The following is a 22,845-nucleotide window of genomic DNA, read 5'->3' as shown; positions in this document are numbered from 1 at the left end:
GGTTTCCTTGACCAAGAATAGTCACTCAAACAAAGGGTTAGTGTAAGAATTAAACTAGAAATGTGTCATTCAGATTTTATGGCAACCAAGCTGTTAAGTAATTTGTAAATTTTACCTTAATATAAGGAAAACATATATTTTTGAAAAACAAACAGAGAAAAACATATATTTGGGTGACCATTATAATAATCCAAAGCAGTATACTCTTTACGAAAATATTTGCAATCATGGACCCACAACCCCAATGTATGTCTTTTTACGTGCAAAGTGAATTGAGAGAACAAAGTGATTACCCAAATATTTCAACTCAACTTCCCTTTTCATAATAATAATATAACTTTGTCTGTTAATTTTCAGACAATTCAAGCTTCCTAAGTTTGAATGTGGATGTAGAAGATAAAGTAGGAGCCAGAGTCATCAGAAAAGTTATCATCAATCTCCACTTAACTATTTAAGTAATATTTTATTAATAAATTGAGCCTTGGGCAGATACAGGAATTTGACTATCTTTGAAACCACTAAGGATATATCCAAAATATAATGATAGAATGCACTGGAAATTCCCCCAATATCAGAGAATTAAGGTTCCCACATTTTGAAACACCCAATTTACTATGAAAAAAGATTTGAGTACTACACACAATGGGTACCCATATCATAGTCTCCAAAAATCATTTTCCCAGACATAAAACACCTTCTAAAACAAAATTCATAGATTTCCTTTATAAAGTCAAGCGTCTTCTCTAATTCAATCAAAAATCTGTTTACATTCATGAAGGGGAAATCCTGATACCATGCACCTGATCTATAGTTCAGATTATCCACTTAAAATTTTTTAATTCTTTTTTAACTTAACTCACGCCACCATAAAAAGATGTATTCAGATCTAAATTTGAATGCCATTGCCTATTTCCTTCTTTTTAACTGAGAACCATAAAAACATAATTACGCAAAGTTCCTCCTTTCCAAAAGACAGTTGGTAAAAATGTCACACAGTAACACAATCCAAGTCAACAAGAAAACATTCAAAGACCTTCTCCTCCTAAAACGGGGGTGGCGGGGTGGTGAGGGGAAGCAGGTAGCTGTTAATGAATTTATTTAACACTTTGATGTTAGAAGGAACTTTCTCTTCACTCATTGCATTTTAGTTTAGTGGTCAGAAATGATCATGTTTCCAAGGAGCCCTAACGGCAGTGCCTTACCAGTGTAGATGCTGGCATTGGAAGCTGGGATACCAAACTGGGACTCGATGAACTTGGGAATGAAGGTAATGAAAGCAGTTACAATGGCACTCTCAGCTGTGTATGACAAACTCACAAAAAGGAATGTCATGTTGCTTAAGATCCTGACAGCTGCTCTTGGTAGGTCTACAAAATGACAAAAATGACAAACGAATGTTATAAATAAGGGATGGAAAAGAAAATAAAACTGAATTGTTTTTGAAATGAACTGGAAATAGCCATTCAGCAATATTCAAGACTATTGAACAGAGAATAAAACCAGAACAACCTGATGACTGATTAGAAATCACCCCCTTGATTAAACAGATTTGGGGTTGTTAAAAATTTTTCAACGAGGAGGAGGAAATTTTAAAAAGGAGTAAAAAAAAAAATAAAAACATATCCATACACAAATAACCTTACAAAAATAATCCAATCTTTGATTCCTGTTCTAAAAACTGCTGAAGATAAATTATTCACATTTTTTATTGTTTAAAACAATGTTATTCTTTGTTAAAACCCAAGAGTCTACTAAATGGGCAAAGAACTTGCAATACAGTCCTACATTATAGTTTCTGTGTCATTCAACTAGCATTTCCCTAAGAAAATGCACTTCTGAAGTGTCATAGCCCTGACCCCGCATTGAAGACAGCCACAGCAGGGGAACTGGTACATGATTCTGATCATTTGATCTTCCAGCCTCAGTATGAAACAGGAAATGATGCAGCTAAAAGGGCTTAAGGGTCAGGTCACCAGCTCAGATACTCCCAGGGACTTTGGACTGCAGAAGGAAGAGAACTGTTCTCTAAAAGGAGGAGACCCCAGAGGTGGGGGCTCAAAACCGTCCCAGCTGCCTTTCAAGGAAGAGAGAAAAGTCTCGTCTTCAAGTCTTTGCATTTATTTTACAGAACCTGACATATAGATATGTTTCAAGAGGTATGCCTAGGTATCTTCATTTCAGCATTATTTACAATGGCAAAAATTTAAGGAAAAAGACTAGATGTCCATCACTGGAAAATGTTTAAATAAATTATGGCACAGCCTCATAATAAAATACTATGCAGTAGCTAAAAACAATACAGAGCTCTATGTGCTGGCATAAAAGGAACTCCAAGAAATATTTTTATAAATGAACAAAGCAAGCTGCTGCAGAAATATACATATACATGAGTATATAAATATATATACATATACATATACATAATATCAAAGTAAAAATCAAACCAAAACAACATATTTATATGTGGTTGACTATATACTTCCCAAAATATACAACACCAAGAAATTCTGTAAGTGGAAATAAGATTGGGAAAGAGAAATAAAGGGAGATTCTTGTGCATTTTTGCATGTTTATAATGTGAGTTAACTCACATTGAAGAAGTTTTGGAATATAGGTGAGGTTCAGTGGGATGAAGTCCAGAGCCAATGACCAAGAAAGGATTCTTCAGATGTCTTTGGTGCAAAATGGTGGTTTATTAAAGCATGGGAACAGGTCCCGTGGGCAGAAAGAGTTGCTGCCTGAGGATTGTGAGGGGTGGCTAATTACATACTATGAGGTTGGGGGAGATAAGGAAAAGGGAGAGTTTGAAAGAACTTTCATGTATTAAAGAAGACACACAGGATACCAGAGGCTTTGCTATTTCTCAAGTTAAGGTTGTTTTTCCTTTTAGTAAGGCATTCACAGTAAGATCATTGGGAGTTCCCTGGAGGAATTAAAAGAAATTCAACTTTATTTACATTTCCCTCTGCCTCAGCCTCCCTCAGTTTTATGGAGGGGAAGATGATGTTAGTTCTTCAGGAACAGAGTTGTCTCTGGAAGTTAGGCTATTGATAAGAAAGCTTCTTCCTTATAAATCACTAGGACATTTATAAACTGAGGGAGACTCGGGTCTTGCAGGATTGTGATCTCTACAAGTTACCTGTTTTTCCTTTAGGGCAGCCAGGAGTGCCTGAGGAATGTCATATATCCCATGGTTGGGGGTGTGGTTTGCGGGGTATCGGCTTCCGCTTTACCCTCAGCTTGCTTTCTGTTCCCTCAACATTTATGTGATCTTTACATATCTTGGAATGTATCACGGAAAAAGAAAAGCTGCCTTATTTCTGTACAGTCATTGCAGTTATCAAAATGGTTATTCTCTAGGGTGACTGTGTGGCTCAGTCAGTCAAGCATTCCCCTCTTGATTTTTGACTTAGGTCATGACCTTGGGGTCGTGAGATTGAGGCGCACATTGAGCTCCAAGGCTCAGCGGGGACTCTGTTTGAGATTCTCCTCCCAGGGCGCCTGGGAGCCTATGGGTTAAAGCCTATGCCTTTGGCTCGGGTCATGATCTCAGGGTCTGGCCCCATGTAGGGCTCTCTGCTCGGTGGGGAGCCTGCTTCCCCCGCTTCCCCCTCTCTCTCTGCCTGCCTCTCTGCCTACTTGTGATTTCTGTCAAATAAATAAATAAAATCCTTAAAAAAATTTTTAAAGATTCTCCTTCTCCCTCTCTCTTTGCCCCTCCCCCTGTTTGAGTGTGTACTCTTTCTCTCCCTCTCTAAAATAAATAAATCTTAAAAAAAAAAAAGAACAGCTATCACCTTATGCTACAACATAGTAAAATCAATTCATAAAAATTAAGCAAAACTTGTTACTAAAGCTATAATTTATAGCCTATTCACCAGAATTTAAAACTTAGGAAGTCAGGACTATTTGCTATCATTTTAAAATGTAAATTAACATTAATGTTCTATATCTTAATTTAATCATTAAAGCTTAAATGAACATTTAAAATAAAAATTAAGATGCATACTTCATTTTTTAACATGGAAAAACACACCAGAAAAAAATATATAATTCAAGTACTTCATAAAATTACCTAATATTCTCTTGTAAATATGCAAATCAGAAGGTCATAGCTAAGATTTAAAAATGAGAGCAGTGCCTGGCTGGCTCAGTTGATAGAGCATGGAACTCTTAATTTTGCAGTCAAGAGTTCAAGCTCCACAGTGTGGAGCCTACTTTAAAAAAATAAAATAAAATATTAAATAAATAAATAAGATTTAAAAATTTAAAAATTATAAGATTTTTTATCAACATTTGGAGACTCAAATTAAGTCTATCTAAATATTGTTGAATCTAAAATTATCTGGTGAAATTATACAACAAATTTTTTTAATCCAAGAAGATAACATATGTATCAAATAAATGTTTTAAAAGATACTAGTTATAGGGGCACCTGGATAGCTCAGTCAGAAGAGTGGAAAGGCATGTAACTTTTGACCTCAGGGTCATGAGTTCCAGTCCCACATTGGATGTAGAGATTACTTAAATAAATAAACTTAAAAAAAAAAGATATTTGTTATAGAAAACTGATTTTTCTCTTATACCAATTTCGTGTGCTAAAATAGGCCTCTAATTTCAATGCTAACTAAAAATATATGTCATATTTGTTCTTCTCTTTCATAAATAAATAAAACAAAATAAAAAAAAAACCTGGTGTTATTTAAGAAGAATTTAACAAAAGTTGAAATTCAACTTTAAGTTAGCTTCCTCCTTTCTTCCACCTTCCTCCTTCCCTTTGTTGGAGCTAAATCTTCAGCATACATGCCCTGCAGGAACAAAAGGCCAGATATACAGACTTGGTCTTCAGCTGGTGGGGCTGGGAGCTTGTTTAAATACAAGAAGAGTGAGTAAGTCAGTCCATTAAGATTAATGGCAGTCAGCCTTCTAATGACCAGAGAAGGGAGTTTACAAATATGGACAAGGGATAGTTAGGTATCAGATTGGAACTGAAGGTAATGGTATATGAAGTCATGGGATAGATGGACAGATAGACCGATGGGTAGATAGAAGATGACTGATAGATATAATTAGACGATAGATAGATAAAGATGACAGATGATAGATACATGTGTGTGAATGTGTGTACACACACATATTTCCTTATTCTGTCTACTACATGGCTTAGAAGTTGTAATACCTTAGTAGCAAAGAGTACACCTAACACCCAGTGTGTGGTTTCTAAGGGCCATTTTCCACTCAATGGAGAGCTCCTTGGAGAAATGTCTACCTTCAGAGCTGAGACAGAAAATACAAGACAAGCCTGGAAAATCTTGTTGAACAAGAAAGTAAAGTGCTCAGAGAATGACGGGGACATGTCAGAAGGACACCAAAGAGAGTTCGAAGGATCCCAAATAGTCAAATATGAAGCAGTTTAAGGTCAATGGATGCTAAAAGTGGTTAGTGAAAGTTTAACAGAAACAAAATAAGTCAATCTTCATTATTTACAGATCTAGTATTTTCAAATTTGCCCACTCACTACAATTTATGTGTAACCCCCAAATCAAAACTCTCGGGGGTGGCCATTCAAGGACATGCACCACGTGGCAAAAAAAATTTGGACACACACTTTCTTGGCAAAGACTGCATGAGGCCTCTCCCTCTGTCTTCCTGGGTCAGCTCTCATGCTGCAAGCAAGTGTCCTTTTCATAAGATATTGTCAAATTTTTAGCATTTTTGTGTTTTTGGTGATTTCCCTGTTCCAAATGCCCCCAGACATAGTGCTGAAATGCTGTCTAGCATTCCTAAGAGGCTGTGATGTGCCACGTAGAGAAAATGCATGTGTTAGATACACTCCCTTTGGGCATGAGTCATACCGCTATTGGTGGTGGATTCAATGTTAATGAATCAACAATATATGTTGAGTAAGGTATTTTTGAAGAGAAACATACATGAAACAAGATTATGTATTGATTGGCTGATGATTATATTGGGACAGGAATCCAGCCCTGTGTTTCTCCTAGAGCAATGCCTCCGTGTTCGCCAACTCAATGTTCACATGACTTTATAGAACACAACTACCACGAATGAGAATCAACAGGATTTAAATAGCTTCAAAGTACTTCCCCACAGAATACCTACAAATTACTTATTGATTTAGAACTGCAAAATATTTATTAACTTTAGAGTACAGAAACCTGGTAGATACAATCTTCTCTAAGAGATCAAAGTTCACAGGGACAGTAGCGTTACATAGCTTCTGGTACAAGGCAGTGGAGCAGAGCATGGCTTCAGTGGTATGCCCACCAAGGACATCCATCAGGAGGTGACATTATCAAACCCAAACTGAGGGACATTCTATAATGTTATCAGCTTATACTTTTTAAAAAGATCAAGGTCATAAAAATAAGTAAATAATGAGAAACTAATTCAGATTGAAGAAGACTAAAATACACCCCAAAGAAACACAATATGTGATCTGTGAATTGAATTTGGACTTAAAGGGCATTGTTGAAGTTTGAATAGGGCTTGTGGTCTAGGTGGTACCACTGGATCAATGTTAATTTCTGGGTTTTGAGGCTGCCCTGTGGTCACATAGGACAATGTCCTTGTACTAATGAAACACACACTGAAGAAGACAGGGCAGTAGATCACCACGTCTGCAACTTCTCAGATGGGTCAGAAACGTTAACAACTGGAGAACTGAGTATAGGACACACATAGCTCTGTGCACTCTTTTTGTGGCTTTTATGTAAATTCAAAATAATTTCAAAAACACAAGAAAAATCACACACACACAAAAAATCTAAGCTGAATCCATACATTTGCAGTCCAATACCTAATGTTTATGCTGCAGAATATATTTTAGATAAATTTCTTCATGCCATTTATAACTGTCATTGTAAAATCAAAAATACAGGAAAAAGCCTCATGAAAGAGAGCTAAAATAATGGTAACTAACATCATTTTTTTCTCATTTAATGCTATGAAATCTTACAAATTCAATGATAAGGGCAAATTGACATTAAAACCAGAAATGCCTTAAACATTAGTAAAGTGGGAATAGAATTCAATGCAAAGTACCGAAATTCAATAGAATGTAATATAAGAGATAGACTATACATAGAAATCACTCTTAAAAGAGGTATTACTTAAGGAGTGCACTTGTGATGAGCAAGTTGTATGTTGTGCATATGTGTTGTATGTAAGTGGTATACATAAGTGTTGTATATAGGTGTTGCATCACTGGGTTGTACGCCTGAAACTAATAATGCACTGCATGTTGGCTAGCTGGAATGTAAAAGCTTTTAAAAAAAAAAAAGTGTTGCTGTCACTGGCAGATCCCTTACTCTTTCCCATGGGCACAACCACGGCAGGGCTGGTGACCCAAGACAGCCGGCACTGCCACCAGACCAGATGGTGAGTTGCACACCCATCATAACAGGGCTACGGTACAATAAATTTGATGTCGTCCCCCTGCCTCCTTTACTTGACCTTGCAAACCTTGAGTCAAAGTTTCAGAAAATCTGAGATGTGCGGTATGACTGGCTTCCCATGGAAGCTGATTAAGGACAGTCTCTGTAAGGGCAGAGACCAGAGTTTTTCATTCTCCAATGCCTTGTAGCTGATAGCCTAAGAGGAGGCAGCAGGTATGGATATGGAGGTAAGTTTCTGCCCATCAGGTAAGTGTGCTCCAGTATATGTGAGTGTTTTATGCTCATTCTTTTAAAAATCTCTACAACTTGAAGGATCTATTTAGAATAAACTTTCTGGGGACGCCTGGGTGGCTCAGTTGGTTAAGCAGCTGCCTTCGGCTCAGGTCATGATCAAGTGTCCTGGGATCGAGTCCCACATCGGGCTCCTAGCTTGGCAGGAAGCCTGCTTCTCCCTCTGCCTCTGCCTGCCGCTCTGTCTGCCTGTGCTCGCTCGCGCTGTCTCTCTCTCTCTCTCTGACAAGTAAATAAATGAAATCCTAAAAAAAAAAAAAAAAAAAAAAATAGAATAAACTTTCTGTTTGGAAGAGTAAAGCTTTAAGTAAGCCTGGGCCTCATAGAACCTGAAAGGCGGCAGTCATCTTTGAGAATAGGGTGAAGGGAGAAGCACATTGGTAATACATTTAGTCTGGTATATAATGGATCCCATTCTGAAGAAAGGTCTGCGTGGCTCTGCCACACTGAAAGTCCCCCTTTCAGTGGCTCCTTATGCTGATGTAGTAAGGTTTAGAGCATATGACCTGATACCTCGAAACGAGCTGCTTGTAGCAGGAAAGGAGGCTGGACTCAAAGGTGCTTCCAGAAGGCAGCCCTGCAGCCCTGCAGGCCTACGAGGCCTGGGACACCATGCTGAACACAGACTGGCCAAGCCCTTTACTTTGTGCCCTATACCATTGGCACCTGCCGCGCAGTGAATTAGGCTGTGCGTATAAAGATCTGAGTGAGAACATAAGTAAGGAAAAGGAACTGAACATCAGCCTGCAGTTGAATATCCAGAGTAGCTGTGGGTCCAAAGCAAGGAACACATTCCCAAAGCTGCTGGGGGCCCCGCAAGACAGCCTCATGCTAGAACCCCAGTATCTCAAGAGGCTTCAACTTGCTTCTGTCCTTTACAAACTGAAAGCTCCTGTCATGCCTTTTTGTTGTCTTAAACTACTGAAACAGACTTTTTTACATAATGATATGCTTGAAAAAGATATGCTAACAGAGCGAATGAGCAAGAAAATGGGAAGGCCAAGCTGCCCAGAACTTGGCCTCACTTGGAAGGCCCTCCAGGCAGGGTTGCTGTCCACCCTTTCAGTTCTGAAGTCCTGACATGACCAGAGGCTCCTGACATGGCCATGATCTTTCTTCTCTCTACTATTTACTATATTCCCCTGCAAATCTGCTCAGCAAATGTCAAGCTCATCCATGGACTCTGTAAGAGACAGCCCCTTCAAACAGTCAGGTGCTTCTCCTCTGTGCTCCCACAGCATGCTGTTCATACTGCTACTCATCAAGCCTTCAATAGCTGCATGTGTTTACCTGTTTGTTTCTTCCAAGAGAGTGTAAATGCTATGAAAGCAGGACTTGGTAAATCTGTATAACTTCAGCTCCCAGCATACACCTGGCATTTTGCAGGCACTCAAAAAATATATCTGGGGGTGCCTGGGTGGCTCAGTGGGTTAAGCCTCTGTCTTTGGGTCAGGTCATGATCTCAGGGTCCTGGGACCGAGTCCCACATTGGGCTTTCTGCTCAGTTGGGAGCCTGCTTCCCCCTCTCACCCCGCCTGCTTCTCTGCCTACTTGTGATCTCTCTGTCAAATAAATAAAAATTTTTTAAAATCTTTAAAAAATCTTTAAATATATATATATATATATATATATAGAGAGAGAGAGAGAGAGAGAATGTGTTTATTAACATTCATTATAACATCAAAGCAACAATTCATACTAAAACAATATCCATATACATGTGAGAAAATGAAATCTATTCCAAAGATGCCTAATTTCCTCCTGGGTAGTTAATTATTTATTAAGAAAGTATAAGTCATAAGATAAAGGGCAAGGCATATAATGGTGGGCTTAACAAGACCACAGAAAAATGTGAAGGACCAAATAGATAATCCTTTTTAAAATATGGCTTTCTGGAGCTAAAGAATCCGAAAAAGATTTAGATCAGATTATAAACCAAAAATTCCATTAAAGGAATAATAAAATACTAACCAGAGAAGGAGGAAATACACAATATTTCCAGCATATCTGGGGAAAAGAGGTGTTTGGAATGCTTGAATTTTTCAGATAACTGGGCAATTGCCTCTTAAAGCAACAAAACTTTAAGCATTTTGTTTGTGTTAACTGGTATTACTAGAAAATCCATAGTATAATTTGACATTCTCTTTAAGATTCAAAGTCACGGGGCACCTGGGTGGCTCAGTGGGTTAAAGCCTCTGCCTTCGGCTCAGGTCATGATCCCAGGGTCCTGGGATCGAGCCCCACAACGGGTTCTCTGCTCTATGGAGAGCCTGCTTCCTCCTCTCTCTCTGCCTGCCTCTCTGCCTACTTGTGATCTCTCTCTGTCAAATAAATAAATAAAATGTTTAAAAAATAAATAAATAAAATCTTTAAAAAAAAAGATTCAAAGTCACAATTATGAATGATAATATCTATCTATGGATTTTTATAGTATATTTTTAAGCCTTCTACTTATTTTCTGACCTTTTTTTTAAAGATTTTATTTATTTATTTGACACAGAGAGAGAGATCACAAGTAGGCAGAGAGGCAGACAGAGAGAGGGGGAAGCAGGTTCCCTGCTGAGCGGAAAGCCCAATGTGGGGCTCGATCCCAGGACCCTGAGATCATGACCTGACCCGAAGACAGAGGCTTAACCCACTGGCCACCCAGGTGCCCCTATTTTCTGATTTTTTTTTTTTGGTTGCGGGGACATTCCTTCTCTGTGATGTGTTATGGTGTTTGTTTTTGCCTGCTGACATTCTACTTCTACACCAGCTTTTTTCTCTAATGTTCTTTTGAAGGACCTCTGTGAAGTAGACATAGATTTCAATATTGTTCTTTTGGACATCAATTTTTTAAATTTAAATTGGGGGTGGGATGAGGAGTGGTGGTTTTATTATTATAAAAAAATAGATGAATTATTCTTACTATCGAGTTGTTGACTAAATTTTATTACCTAGAAACTAACAATATTTCCAGATATACATGATAAAAATTAAATGCCAAATAAGAGGGTGCCTGGGTGGCTCAGTGGGTTAAAGCCTCTACCTTCAGCTCAGGTCATGATCTCGGGGTCCTGGGATCGAGCCCCACATTGGGCTTTCTGCTCAGCAGGGAGCCTGCCTCCTCCTCTCTCTCTGCCTGCCTCTCTACCTACTTGTGAGCTCTGTCTGTCAAATAAATAAATAAAATCTTTTTTAAAAATGCCAAATAAAGGGGCGCCTGGGTGGCTCAGTGGGTTAAGCCGCTGCCTTCGGCTCAGGTCGTGATCTCAGAGTCCTGGGATCGAGTCCCGCATCGGGCTCTCTGCTCAGCAGGGAGCCTGCTTCCCTCTCTCTCTCTGCCTGCTTCTCCATCTACTTGTGATTTCTCTCTGTCAAATAAATAAACAAAATCTTTTTTAAAAAAATGCCAAATAAACATACTGACCGCTCTTAATACCTTTCATAATTTTTCTGATGTAGAAATTTTTGAACATAATATTTCTTCTTGTGGAAAAAAAAGATTTATCTGAAGATTATAGCCTATTCAGTTTATTTTCCTTATGTCTAAATTCAAGTAAAGTAAACATCTTTTCAAAAATAATTTGTTGAGGTCAAATTTACATAACATAAAATTATTTTAAGATGAACAATTCAAGGGCATTCAGTACCTTCACAATGGTGTGCAATCACAATGGTGTGCAACATCTATCTAGCTTCAAAACATACTTTCTGTTATAAAAATAATGTAAGCTTCTGTGTTCAGGAATGCTGTTGGAACGGACTTTTATTTTATTCTTTATATCCTTATGTACTTTCTAAATTTTCTACAACAAACATTTATTATTTTTATATTCTAAAAAAAAAACCCAAAACACTCTGTAATTTTTAAAAGAATGCAACAATATGTCATCTTCCAAGATAAGTCTCCCTGACTCAGCTAACGTAGGAATTCCTTCTTCCTCTTCCTTCAATCTTCCTTAGAATGTACATACCTCCGTTTAAAGACTTCTATTTTATTATGTCAATTTTCCTTTCTGCCTCCCAGTTCTTTGTCCCATAGCTGTTGCTCAATAAAGATATTTGTGAAAGAGAAAAACAAAGAAAGAGAGACATTTTCTTAAGATAGATACTGTCAGTCATCTATGAATAATTAGAAGGATTTGGGAGGGCCATTGGGAGGGGGGCGCAGTCGGTTAAGCGTCAGACTCTTGGTTTCTCTTCAGGTCATGATCTCAGTGTCGTGAGATCGAGCCCACATCTGGCTCCACACTTAGCGTGGATTCTGCTTAAGGACTCTCTATCTCCCTTTCTCTCTACCCTCCTCCCTCTCTCATATAAATAAATAAAGCTTTGAGGGTTAAAAAAAAAAAAAAAGGAAGGACTTGGGGAGAACAGTCTAATCCTTTCCCAAACATCTTAGATGACACAGATTTCCTAAATGAAAGTAAAACTTGAGCAAAGTATCAACTGAAGAAGCAGATCTAGACAGCTTAAACAGACTAAGTCAAACAAGACATAGAATTCACCCTAGGCACAAACAAAGTGACCAAGAGTAAAAACGGGAACACCAGAGTGGGGGGTCATTGTTCTAGAAAAGTTGGGATTATAAAATAATAAGATATGTGCCAAAATGCAGAGTGCTTTTCAAAGTACATGGGTGGGACCCAAAGCCTCAGCCTCGAGAGCTCCAGAAAGGCCCCCAGAAGGTGGGGAGAAGGAACGTGGCATAAAGAAAGGTGGGGATAACACTATATGATGATAGTAGTGGAGTCAGGCCAGGTGAGTGCATGCTTTGGCTGTAACATACAAGCTTTTATAATAATCCTACTTTTTCATTTTTCAGTATTTTATAATGTTTTGACTCAGAAATCTTGCTAGCTGGGAAGAGACTAGACTACCAAGTTTTAGAGATAGCTTGGGTCAGCTGGGAGCTCATTTTTCACATGGACTATCTGGTCCTGAGTATATAGTCCCAACCACCTCTTTACTGTGCTCTTACCCACCCAGCAGTGTCGTCCCCGTCCTACATCACCCAGGGCCAGGTACCACGCAACCAGACCACCCCCACAAAGCCCACCGAAATGACACAGACAAGCCAGTTATAAACTGTTGACTCTGCCCCTTTTCTTTCCTATGGAAACCCTCACAGGGGTCTGGTCTTAGCTCTACCCTCACTCTTGTCTTTTGTTTCCTGATCAAAACCTGGTGTTTCCCTTGCAGCCCTGTGTGCCCCCTTCTCTTGGGAAATGCAAGTAATAAATCCTCCTTTCATGTCATGATTCCATCATGATTCCATCACCCCCTAAATTAAAATGCTGTGGGTATAAATTACAGAGCCACGTCTTTTAACTCCTCTACATAAAACTCCTTGATTCCCTTCTTCTGGAACTACTTTCTAAAAGCATTTAATTTGTCCTTCCACCCCTAATATTTTTTATCTTATTTGTACACAGCCCAAGTGTCCCCATTATCTGCTCATTCTCTTTGAAACTAATGTCCACCCCCTATACTCCCTACTCACAATTCTCCATAAAAGTGTTGCAATTTTCCTCTCCCCTCCAGGACACACTGGCAAATGGCATTCCCTGCTTGCCAATAAAAGAACAAAAGGAGCCAGATGGTCTTGCACACCACAGTCACCTCTGCCCCTGCACATGAAGCCCCTGAGCCACTTACCTACAGGCAGGGGACAGAAACAGCAGCTGTCGAGGCCCCAAATACATCATTTATAGTTGCTGGCCAAGTACTTTTCGCTTGCTGAAATCTAGCACGAGTGAATATTTTCATATATAATTTTCGAAGTAGATACTACTCTGATGAGTTGATGAGTAACCTCACAGTTTGCACTGAATATAAAGGAACTGCTTTCTTTTTCAGGAATTCTCTGCCAGGCATGTTAGCATTTCCCTCCTAAGCAGGAGGTCCAAATCTAAAGGTTCAGCTTCCCACAAGGTAACATATGCACAACAAAATCAGTGTCATAGGAGAATGAAACAAAGAACCAGAGCCAGAGAAAACGTAAACACAACACAACGTCAAAATCAGAAAAAAAGAATGAAGTGCGTCTATAAGAATCCTTGCTGGGCTTCAGATTTGGCTCAGGTTCCTGGCCACCAAAGCAAAAAGTTGTATAATCATCATTAGCACAAACAATCAAACTGCTTTTCCTCTCTATGTTCCAGAGCAACGGTTCTCACAGTGTGGTCCCTGACCTACCAGCATCAGTATCACCTGAGAAGCTATTAAAGGTGTAATTACAAAAAAAAATTAAAAATAAAATAAAATAAATAAATAAAAATAAATTAATTAATTTTAATTTTAATTTAAAAAGGACACTTGGGGGCTCCTGGGTGGCTCAGTGGGTTAAAGCCTCTGCCTTTGGCTCAGGTCATGATCCCAGGGTCCTGGGATCGAGCCAGACATCAGGCTCTCTGCTCAGAGGCAAGCCTGCTTCCTCCTCTCTCTCTCTGCCTGCCTCTCTGCCTACTTGGGATCTCTGTCTGTCAAATAAATTAATTAATTAATTTAAAAAAAAAACAAGGGGGGCACCTGGGTGGCTCAGTCAATTAGGCATCCAACTCTTGATTTCATCCTGGGCCTGGAGCCTGCTTAGGATTCTCTCTTGGCCTCTGTTCCTCCCCCTGTCCTCTCTAAAATTTAATTAATTAATTAATTTTTAAAATTCAAATACTCAGGCCACTCAAGGCCTCCTGACTTGAACACCTGTGGGCCAGGGCCCAGCGCTCTGGGTTTTGAGAAGCCCTTGTGGTTCTTCCTAGGTAGTCAAAGTTTGAGAACCACTGTTCTCACAAAATCGGGTTTTATATAAAGGGCAGTGAGCATGCTCCAATGGCAAATACGGGGAGTTCAAGCAAGAGGTCAATAAAAGCTGCAAACGTAAAACTAAACTGTAGTTCAGCCAGGGAGCAAAGGCAATGTACAGTGGAACTAAGGCAGCACAGACCAAGTACCTGGCCTTGGCAATCCCTCTTTGCTGAGTCAAGGATTGACCCCAACACATTCCACACTATACCAGTTTTAAAATACCCAGGCAAAGGGCCCCATGCAATAGTTCTGGATATTCTCGGGCAACTCAAATTTGGAATTTATTCCTTCTGTCTTTCTCAACTAGCTCTTTCTGCATTACCTGAGGTTGAAATCCTAAAACCACCTTTGATACCTACCTCCCCATTATCCCGTCAGTGGCCAGATCCTACAGACACAACCTTTCCTTCCTCAATAATTCATGCATCAAATATTGACTAGCTATAAGGTGGTATAAATTCATCAGGGAACACGGTGGACATGGGACACTTGCCTTCACGGGGCCTACTTTCTCACTGTGGAGATAACAATAAGATAAAGAAAATATATGGTATGTTAGATAACGATATACTAAGGAGAAAAATAGAGAAGGGCAGGAGATATGATACTTTGGAGAGGGGCACCGGGGTGGTTCAATGTCTGCCTTCGGCTCAGGTCATGATCCCAGGGTCCTGGGATCGAGCCCCCTGTCGGGATCCCTGTTTAGCGGGGAGTCTGCTTCCCCCTCTCCCTCTGCCTTCCCCCTGCTTGTATTCTCTCTCTCTCTCTCTCTCTCTCTGAAATAAATAAAATCTTAAAAAAAAAAAAAAAAAAAAGCTTTTGAGGAAATTAGAGATTTTTTAATAGGGCAGCCAAGTAAGGTCTCCCTGAGAAAGGACTCTGAGTAATATCCTGCAGGAAGTGAGGGGATCTGGGGAACCACATTCCCAGCAGAGGAATAACAAATGCCAAGGCCATGAGGTGAGCGTACGCCTGGCAGGTTTGAGGACCAGCAATAAGCCCAATGTGGCCGAAGTGGAATAAACAAATGGAGCTGCAAGAGGGAGATGGGGTTAAACGGAGAAGCAGGGACCAGACGCTACCCAGAGGAGGTCATACAGGAAAGAGACTTTTCTCTGAATGAGACAAGAGACCACAAAAGCTATGAGCAGAGGAGTGGCATTTTAATAGGATCTTTCTGGCTGCAGAGTTGAAAACAACCCAGAGGGGACACCGATAGAAGTAGGGGGCCTAGTTTCACAGACTACTGTCCTCTCCTTGTTTGCCAGTCAAAACCGTCACTGCCTCTCAACGGGACTCTGCACAGCTTTCTACCTGGGCCCCCTCCTCCCTTCCTACTCCTCTCCCTCCCTATTCTTCCAAAAGGAGTGTGGCCAAATGCCTGCTCAAACCTCCCCACTGCCTTGTAGGGACAGAGTCAGTTAAAAGCTCCTAGAACTCAAGCTCTCTATGCACAATGGGGCTCTGCTTTACCTGTTCAACCTCACCTCCCAGGCCTCTCTCTCCACACACAACCAACACACCAACCATAATACACTTGCTCAGCGTTCTCAAATACATCTACACAGCCTAACCTTGCCTTTGCTCTCTAACTGGAACTGTTCCTCCTCCACCTACTGAAACTTTCCAAGTCTTCCAAGGTTCTCCACAAATCCCACCTCCTCCATGAAACTTCTTTTGACCCCTCAACTCGATGTGCCCTTGACTGCATTGAACATCACACCGTTGCATCCATCCTCGTTTATGGTCTTTCCATCTGTGATTGTCCTGTCTCCCTCCATGGACTACAAGCTCCCTGAGGGCAAACCATGGCTCACTCATCTTCATCTCCACCAGAGCATAAGGTAGCTCTTCTACAGAGTGACCAGTCATCAAATTAAATGATGACAACACAAACACAATCCAAAATTCCATAACTTCAAGTGGCCTATTTAAATCAGTTCATCCTCTCTGAGTAACTATTTTGTTCAGTTAGGATTATAAACATATTGCAGTCTAACACAGACAAAAGTCTAGCAGAGAAAAATCTGTTACATTTTATGCTAACTAGTCATGCTAAGCAGTTAAAAGATTAAAAGTGGACACAAAAATAAAATGTTTCTTATGGTTAACTGCCACCAAAAGTTTTCTATTTAGGAAGATACCCAGCTAAATTTGGAAGACTTTAAAATGCTGGACCTCAAACCTCAGGAAAATTGATCCAGTTAAATATTTTAAGGGTTTATTTTTATTGGTAAGATTTGATGCAATCAATGCTAATCTCTTTATGGAAAGGTGATTCAGACCCACTAAAAATTCTACTTTCTCCTTTGTGGTGTTTTAAAACAGTCTTTAAAACAGTCTTATTCCTGCATAATTTATAATAAGAATCTAGAAACACTGAGTCAGATTTTCCCAATGTCTATCATTAAAATATGGAGGCAGAGAGTGGATTTGTATGGCCCAAATCATTTTTTCAAGGAAGTATGACTTATTTACTTAGATATTCTGCCATCTCCTCTCTGAAGAAGCTAATACTGATATCCAAATTTCAAATATGAAATAAAGACTTACAAGAGCCCTCCTCCAGAAAGCAGGACAAGGGAAAAGAGGAACTGAGAATCAAACTAAGATTTAATTCAAAATGAAATCTTGGCAACCACTCTTTAATTGAGGGCCTTACTGATGAATCTCAATTTTGTAATAAAAAGTTATGTCAACAGTTGAATAACTCCCAGAGATTTAATTTATCCTTTTGAAAACCAGATTAAATACTAGACTGTCATTTCCTATAGGTGATAGGTATTATATATTCTGGAGGAAATCAATAAGTGTAAGATAAATATGAATTAACTTTAAATATTCTAATTAAATATTGTTTCTACATCATCAACATCATTTGAATCATTTTCAACAAAACATTTGCACAATATACTCCGATTAAAACAGGATTCCTTTCTGGGGCGCCTGGGTGGCTCAATGGTTAAGCCGCTGTCTTCGGCTCAGGTCATGATCTCAGGGTCCTGGGATCGAGCCACGCATCGGGCTCTCTGCTCAGCAGGGAGCCTGCTTCCTCCTCTCTCTCTGCCTGCCTCTCTGCCTGCTTGTGATCTCTCTCTGTCAAATAAATAAATAAAGTCTTTAAAAAAAAAAAAAACAGGATTCCTTTCTAACAGGAGAAAGTGGTTCTTGAAATTCCAGACTAGATGCAATTAGAGAATTCAGTGCAAGTGAAAGTAAAAAATGAACCAGCCCTGTGTCCTAATCAGGAGATTTATAAGCAGAAGTGAGATCAGTCATCACAATGAAGGTATAGGATAAAAAAGTTGAGAATACATCAGAAATACTGACAGGAAAATCAGAAAGGAAACTAACTACCCATCACTGCTAAAAGATTCCTCTTATTCTTTCCTTTAAAAGAAAACATCCTAATCTACTATAATGAGCATTAAAAAAAAAAAAAAAAGATGGAGAAGAGAAATCCCTAGCAGTACAAGATGATATACAATAAAATAGTATGTAGATTCAATTTGGAAAAACAATCTTAAAATTCCATGATGGCTTTTGAACCCACATGCCTAAGTGTGCTTCCTCCCACAAGTAGGTCCTGAGTCAAAGATTCAAGTCCACACAGTTTATCAGGGAGGCGCAGCAAACACTGCTTAGGGTGTGCGATACAAGGGATGTAGAAATAGACCTCAGAACTGTCTCATCCATCAAGTGGGGAAGCTGGGGTGTTCATCAGCCAGTGGTTAAGACCGTTGTATGTGGGGGTGAGAGAGTGGTAATTCCTTGGGGCTTGATGGCAGCGTCGAGCAGAAGCCAAGAGGTTTCCCAGCCCAGAAAGAAAACCGGACAAAAGGAGACCTTCAGGCAAAGAAGACCTACAGACCCTCAGGCAGGTACCAGTGGTCAGCAGCCCTCCACCCCAAGACAGTAAGATCTCAGAGGTAGACAGGGCATTAACATCGTTGTCTACACTTTATCCTCCAAAGGAATGCCATTCCCATTTATAGTCATATCTGTAGTTGGTGTCTGATATCAGTCTTCTCTTCCTTTTCTCAACTATCCAACAGAGCATATATTTCACATTCAAGCCATCTACCCCTAAGCTATAAAGTATACAATTTTAGCTTACCTAGTCTGTATTTCTCCCCTTGAGTCTACTTTATATTCTTCATAAATTAAGACTCTAAGTCTACTCCTGTGTGGTAAATTCTTTAATATCAATCTACTCTTAATCAACTTGTAAAAAAAAAAATTACTCCTTTAGTAATAGACTTTATGATCCATAAGACATCCAAGGAAAATAGTGGTCCATGTGTTAAGAGCTCAGGTCACACTAGCATCCAAGGAATCCTTGATGGTATTAGAGCAAAAGTAATTTTTGTAGTTCCGAAAGTACACATTGTCACAAAATAATGGGTGGGGGAGGACGAGTGCGGGAGGCAGATCTAAAACTTAACTGGGAAGAAGCGTTTTCAAAGAAAAGTGACTTGACTTGCTTTGAACAAATACAGTCTTAAAAATAGTCCAATCTAACCATTATTTTTCTTTGGTTGCAGGGACAGTTCCATAATACATTAGTAACTTCCTTCTAGGCCTGAAAGATTCCTCTCTGGCTTCAGTGTTTATATAGTCAAAGTGAGATGATAATGCGCCTAGGTAAATTTTACCTAAAGCAACCCTGACTGATGTAAGCAGTTGATAAATATTATGCTTCAGATTTAAAAAAAAAAAAAAATCAATTCAGGGAATTTAGGCAATAGGCTGAAATTAATGGGAGCATAGCATTATAGGCTTCTTGCATTAAACAGACTTACTGTCACTCAACAGATATACTGAACACAGAACAAATATTGCCTGGTTATAATTAAATCGTTTAGGTTTGAGATTGCCTAACCTAGTTTTAATAAAGTCCTTGTTTTTTGTTTGTTTGTTTTTCATTTTATTTTATTTTATTTCTTTTCAGTGTTCCAGAATTCATTGTTTATGAGACAAATAAAAATGAAAAAGTAGACAAGTACACATTACTGAAACTTTCTAGATGTTTAGAGGTCCATTCCTTGGCTACACTTCTCTATGGCCACTGACAAGCCTTTGGCAGAGCCACTGCTGGATGAGACTGCTGTCTAGTGGTAGGCTTTTTATTTAGGCAAGGATCTAGCCACACTACCAAACCCACCATGCCCCTGAAACAAATCATTCATCACAGAATGCAGTATTTTAGAAATCAGACATCTCTCATTACATAAATGATGTACATAAAAATCTGTATCTTTAGGATCTCAATCAGTGCTTCTCAAACAATCTGTAATAAAGAACCATTTTTAAATTAAGATTTCCCAGTTATCATGTACTGATATTTTTGTAAAATATATTAAAAGTAAATTGTAAGAAAATGAGTTTTTTTTAAATACACAAAATGGAAGTCTAGGGTTTTTATTATTATTATTATTATTATTATTATTAGATTCGGTTGGCATAAAATTACTGTCAAATTTCTTGAAAAGATTCTCAACGCTTACTCAAATTCTCAGTACTTATCCTGTCACACACAGGTCAGTAACATTTGGTGGGGTAGCACTGACCAGGGTCCACACTTTGAGTAGCTCTGATCTAAAATACTGTGCACAAAAAAAAAATAAAAACAAAACAAAATAAAATAAAATACTGTGCACGTATTCACTCAAAAGATATACGTTACCTCTGACATTCTTTCCAAATCCCATAGAAGAAACTTTTTTGTCCACTTGTTCACTATTGTTTGATTTCTCCTTCATAACGTCATCATCACTAACAACATCAGCAGAAAATTTTTTCTTTTTCTTTTTCTTGTGTCGAGGAGGAAGCTTTTTTGGAAAAGTAAACATTGGGAATATCACAAGAAACATTGCAATGGCGCAAAGGAGGAATCCACTCCACCTAAAAAATCGGGAAACGTGAGCAGCATTTATGGCTTTTGCATTAGGAATGAGAACAAATTTGCAAAGTAGAAGCTCATGGTAATAAAATTCTCCAGGGAAAACTTTTGTAAAGGAAGGCAATAGTAAAGCAGTAGGACGTTGGACAAACTAAGAAAACATAGGACTCCTCCCTATGTTATAAATGAGATACCTGCCCGAAAATTATATCAGTACTATAGTGAACATTGTAATTAGCAACCTGACTAGAATTTTACTGAAATATTTGTTAGCTCTGCTATAATGTGCATTTCATAATAAATCAAAAAATAAACAACTCATAACCATACAAGAGAAAAATAATATAGACCCTATAGCATGCTTTGCAGACCAAAATAAATATATTTTTCTTAGAAGCAAACAATTCATATCTCATGTGAAATGTATTTTAAATTGTTAATGGCATTCAAATATTTTTCTGCAAGCACTTAAGAATCTTTTACCCTCTAAGCTAGCTAGCCCTTACAACACTTAATCATGAGGGCCACCAAAGACGTTTATATTTGATTGTTGCCTTCCAGAACTTACAACCTACTTGTAAGGGAGCTAAAAATACAAGAAACAATCCAAGAAACACAAGCATGTATACAATTAAGTGTCAGATCATGTGGTACAGACTGTGAATCCTTTCAGGTAAAGGAAATGTGTGTCAGAAAGCTTCCTGGAATAAGCAGGCCGTGAGCTCTGTTGAACTGAGAGTCTGTCTTTGAACCCATCTGTGGTTGCCAAGCTGCAGAGACTAAGAAGCAAATACAGAGAGTAGTACTCAAATTCTAGTCCTGAGTTAGAGCCATGTGTTAAGGCCTTGGGCTTCTTGCCTGTGTAATTCCTCAAGGGCAGTCTCACAGTCCCCTTTCAATCCTCTCTTAGCAAGGAGAGGCCCCTGATCCCACAGAACAGCATTGCCACTTTCTTATTAGGACTCCTCAGCTCTCATCTCTGTCCTTCAAGCTTGCAAGTTCTTGATGCTCGGTCTCTGTCCTCTGTCTCAGCACATTCCCATCAGTTGTAACCTGAACGCAAGCAGCATTCTAAGCATCAATGTCAAATTCAACCCATTAGGAATACAGATCAATTGCAAAGTGAAAATTCATTTTTTAAAAAATAGTGATCCTATTAAAGTACCATTATCAGCTGCTAAAGGTCACAGTTTCACTGACAGAATAATTTCATGAACCAGTCATTAATAATCCAGGGTGCTATTTTCAAAGATACTTAGAGTTATATCAAATAAAGATTTTTAAACAACTGGAGGAAAAGGGCTTTATTTTGAGAAGATTGCTCAGGGAAGACTTCTAGCAATTTTAATTATTCAGTATATAACCAAGAACCCAGTGACTGAATAAATAAACTGAATGAGATAGATTAAAAAAAAATTCTTTAAATATCTGCAGAGTACATAGCTATGACATATCTGGCCCCTGTGGTACTTGGCTGCTTATGAGGCCTTTACTAATAAACTGCCCCTGCTAATCTACCGCCTTTGAATCCCTTTTTATAATTCTGCATTCAAGGCCCTTGGACTCCTTCAGTTCCCAAAGCAGAACAGGACAAACAGCACAATATAGGGGACAGTTCTTGAGCTGTGGCTTCAGACAAATGTGGGCTTTTTTGTCTTGTCTTCATGACTTACTGGCTGTAAGATCCTGGGGAAATTATTATTTCACTTTCCCAAACCAATCTTCTCATTGGAAAGGGGAATACTGTGAACTGCTTTTTGGAGTCATCAAAATTAATAAGGCAATGTATATAACAGACCTCAAAAAATACCTGCCCCCAAATCAACAATCACTTCATGGTAGCTAGTTTTGTGTTTGTTTTTTGTGGATCTGTACTCAGTCAGGCCCCCCCACACCTCCACTCAGAGCCATTGACTTAAAATTAGATGCAAACATTAAAGATACACTTATAGTAGGTCAGAGTAAGAGTAAATAACAGAAGGAGGGGAGGAATTCTAGAAAATAAACAAAAATAATACAAAAATAGTATAAAAGTTTGGGGGTTTTTCAAAGCCGAGCAAACTGGCCCACATTCTTCAATGGTCTTCAGTAGCATTGACATTGATAACAATGATGAGGCCAAAAAGACCCTGAGAGAAGCTGAGGAAGACAGGAAGTGCCTAGGTGGCTCAATGGGTTAAGTGTCTGCCTTCTGCTCAGGTCCTGGTCCCAGGGTCCCCGAATCAGGCTAGGCTCCCCACTCAGCAGGGAGTCTGCTTCTCCCTCTGCCTCACCCCACCCCACTCTTGTGCCTGCACCCTCTCTCAAATAAATAAATAAAAGTCTTAAAAAAAAAAAAAAAGGAAAGAAAGAAAGAAAAGAAAATGTGAGTTATATATTAGGAAAAGACCCATCAGTAAGAGCTAAAATTGAAAAACCAGGGTCCCTAAGTCCCTTTTACAAACCACC

At 39.0% G+C, this 22,845-nt stretch overlaps 1 protein-coding gene across 1 annotated transcript in view; it reads right to left on the bottom strand.

Annotated features, from left to right (window-relative positions):
* The window catches only part of SLCO5A1 (solute carrier organic anion transporter family member 5A1), a 127,776-nt gene that overhangs the window by 50,960 nt on the left and 53,971 nt on the right, over positions 1-22,845 (bottom strand). Inside the window, 2 exon segments of the mRNA XM_044246979.1 lie at positions 1,203-1,367; positions 20,182-20,399. Coding sequence (XP_044102914.1) covers positions 1,203-1,367; positions 20,182-20,399 — 383 coding nt within the window.

The sequence above is a fragment of the Neovison vison genome, chromosome 4 (genome assembly GCF_020171115.1).
Source record: "Neovison vison isolate M4711 chromosome 4, ASM_NN_V1, whole genome shotgun sequence".
In the NCBI taxonomy this organism is placed as follows: domain Eukaryota; kingdom Metazoa; phylum Chordata; class Mammalia; order Carnivora; family Mustelidae; genus Neogale; species Neogale vison.
The sequence above is the reverse complement of the archived record's forward strand: the minus strand, read 5'-3'. Positions and strand labels throughout refer to the sequence as shown.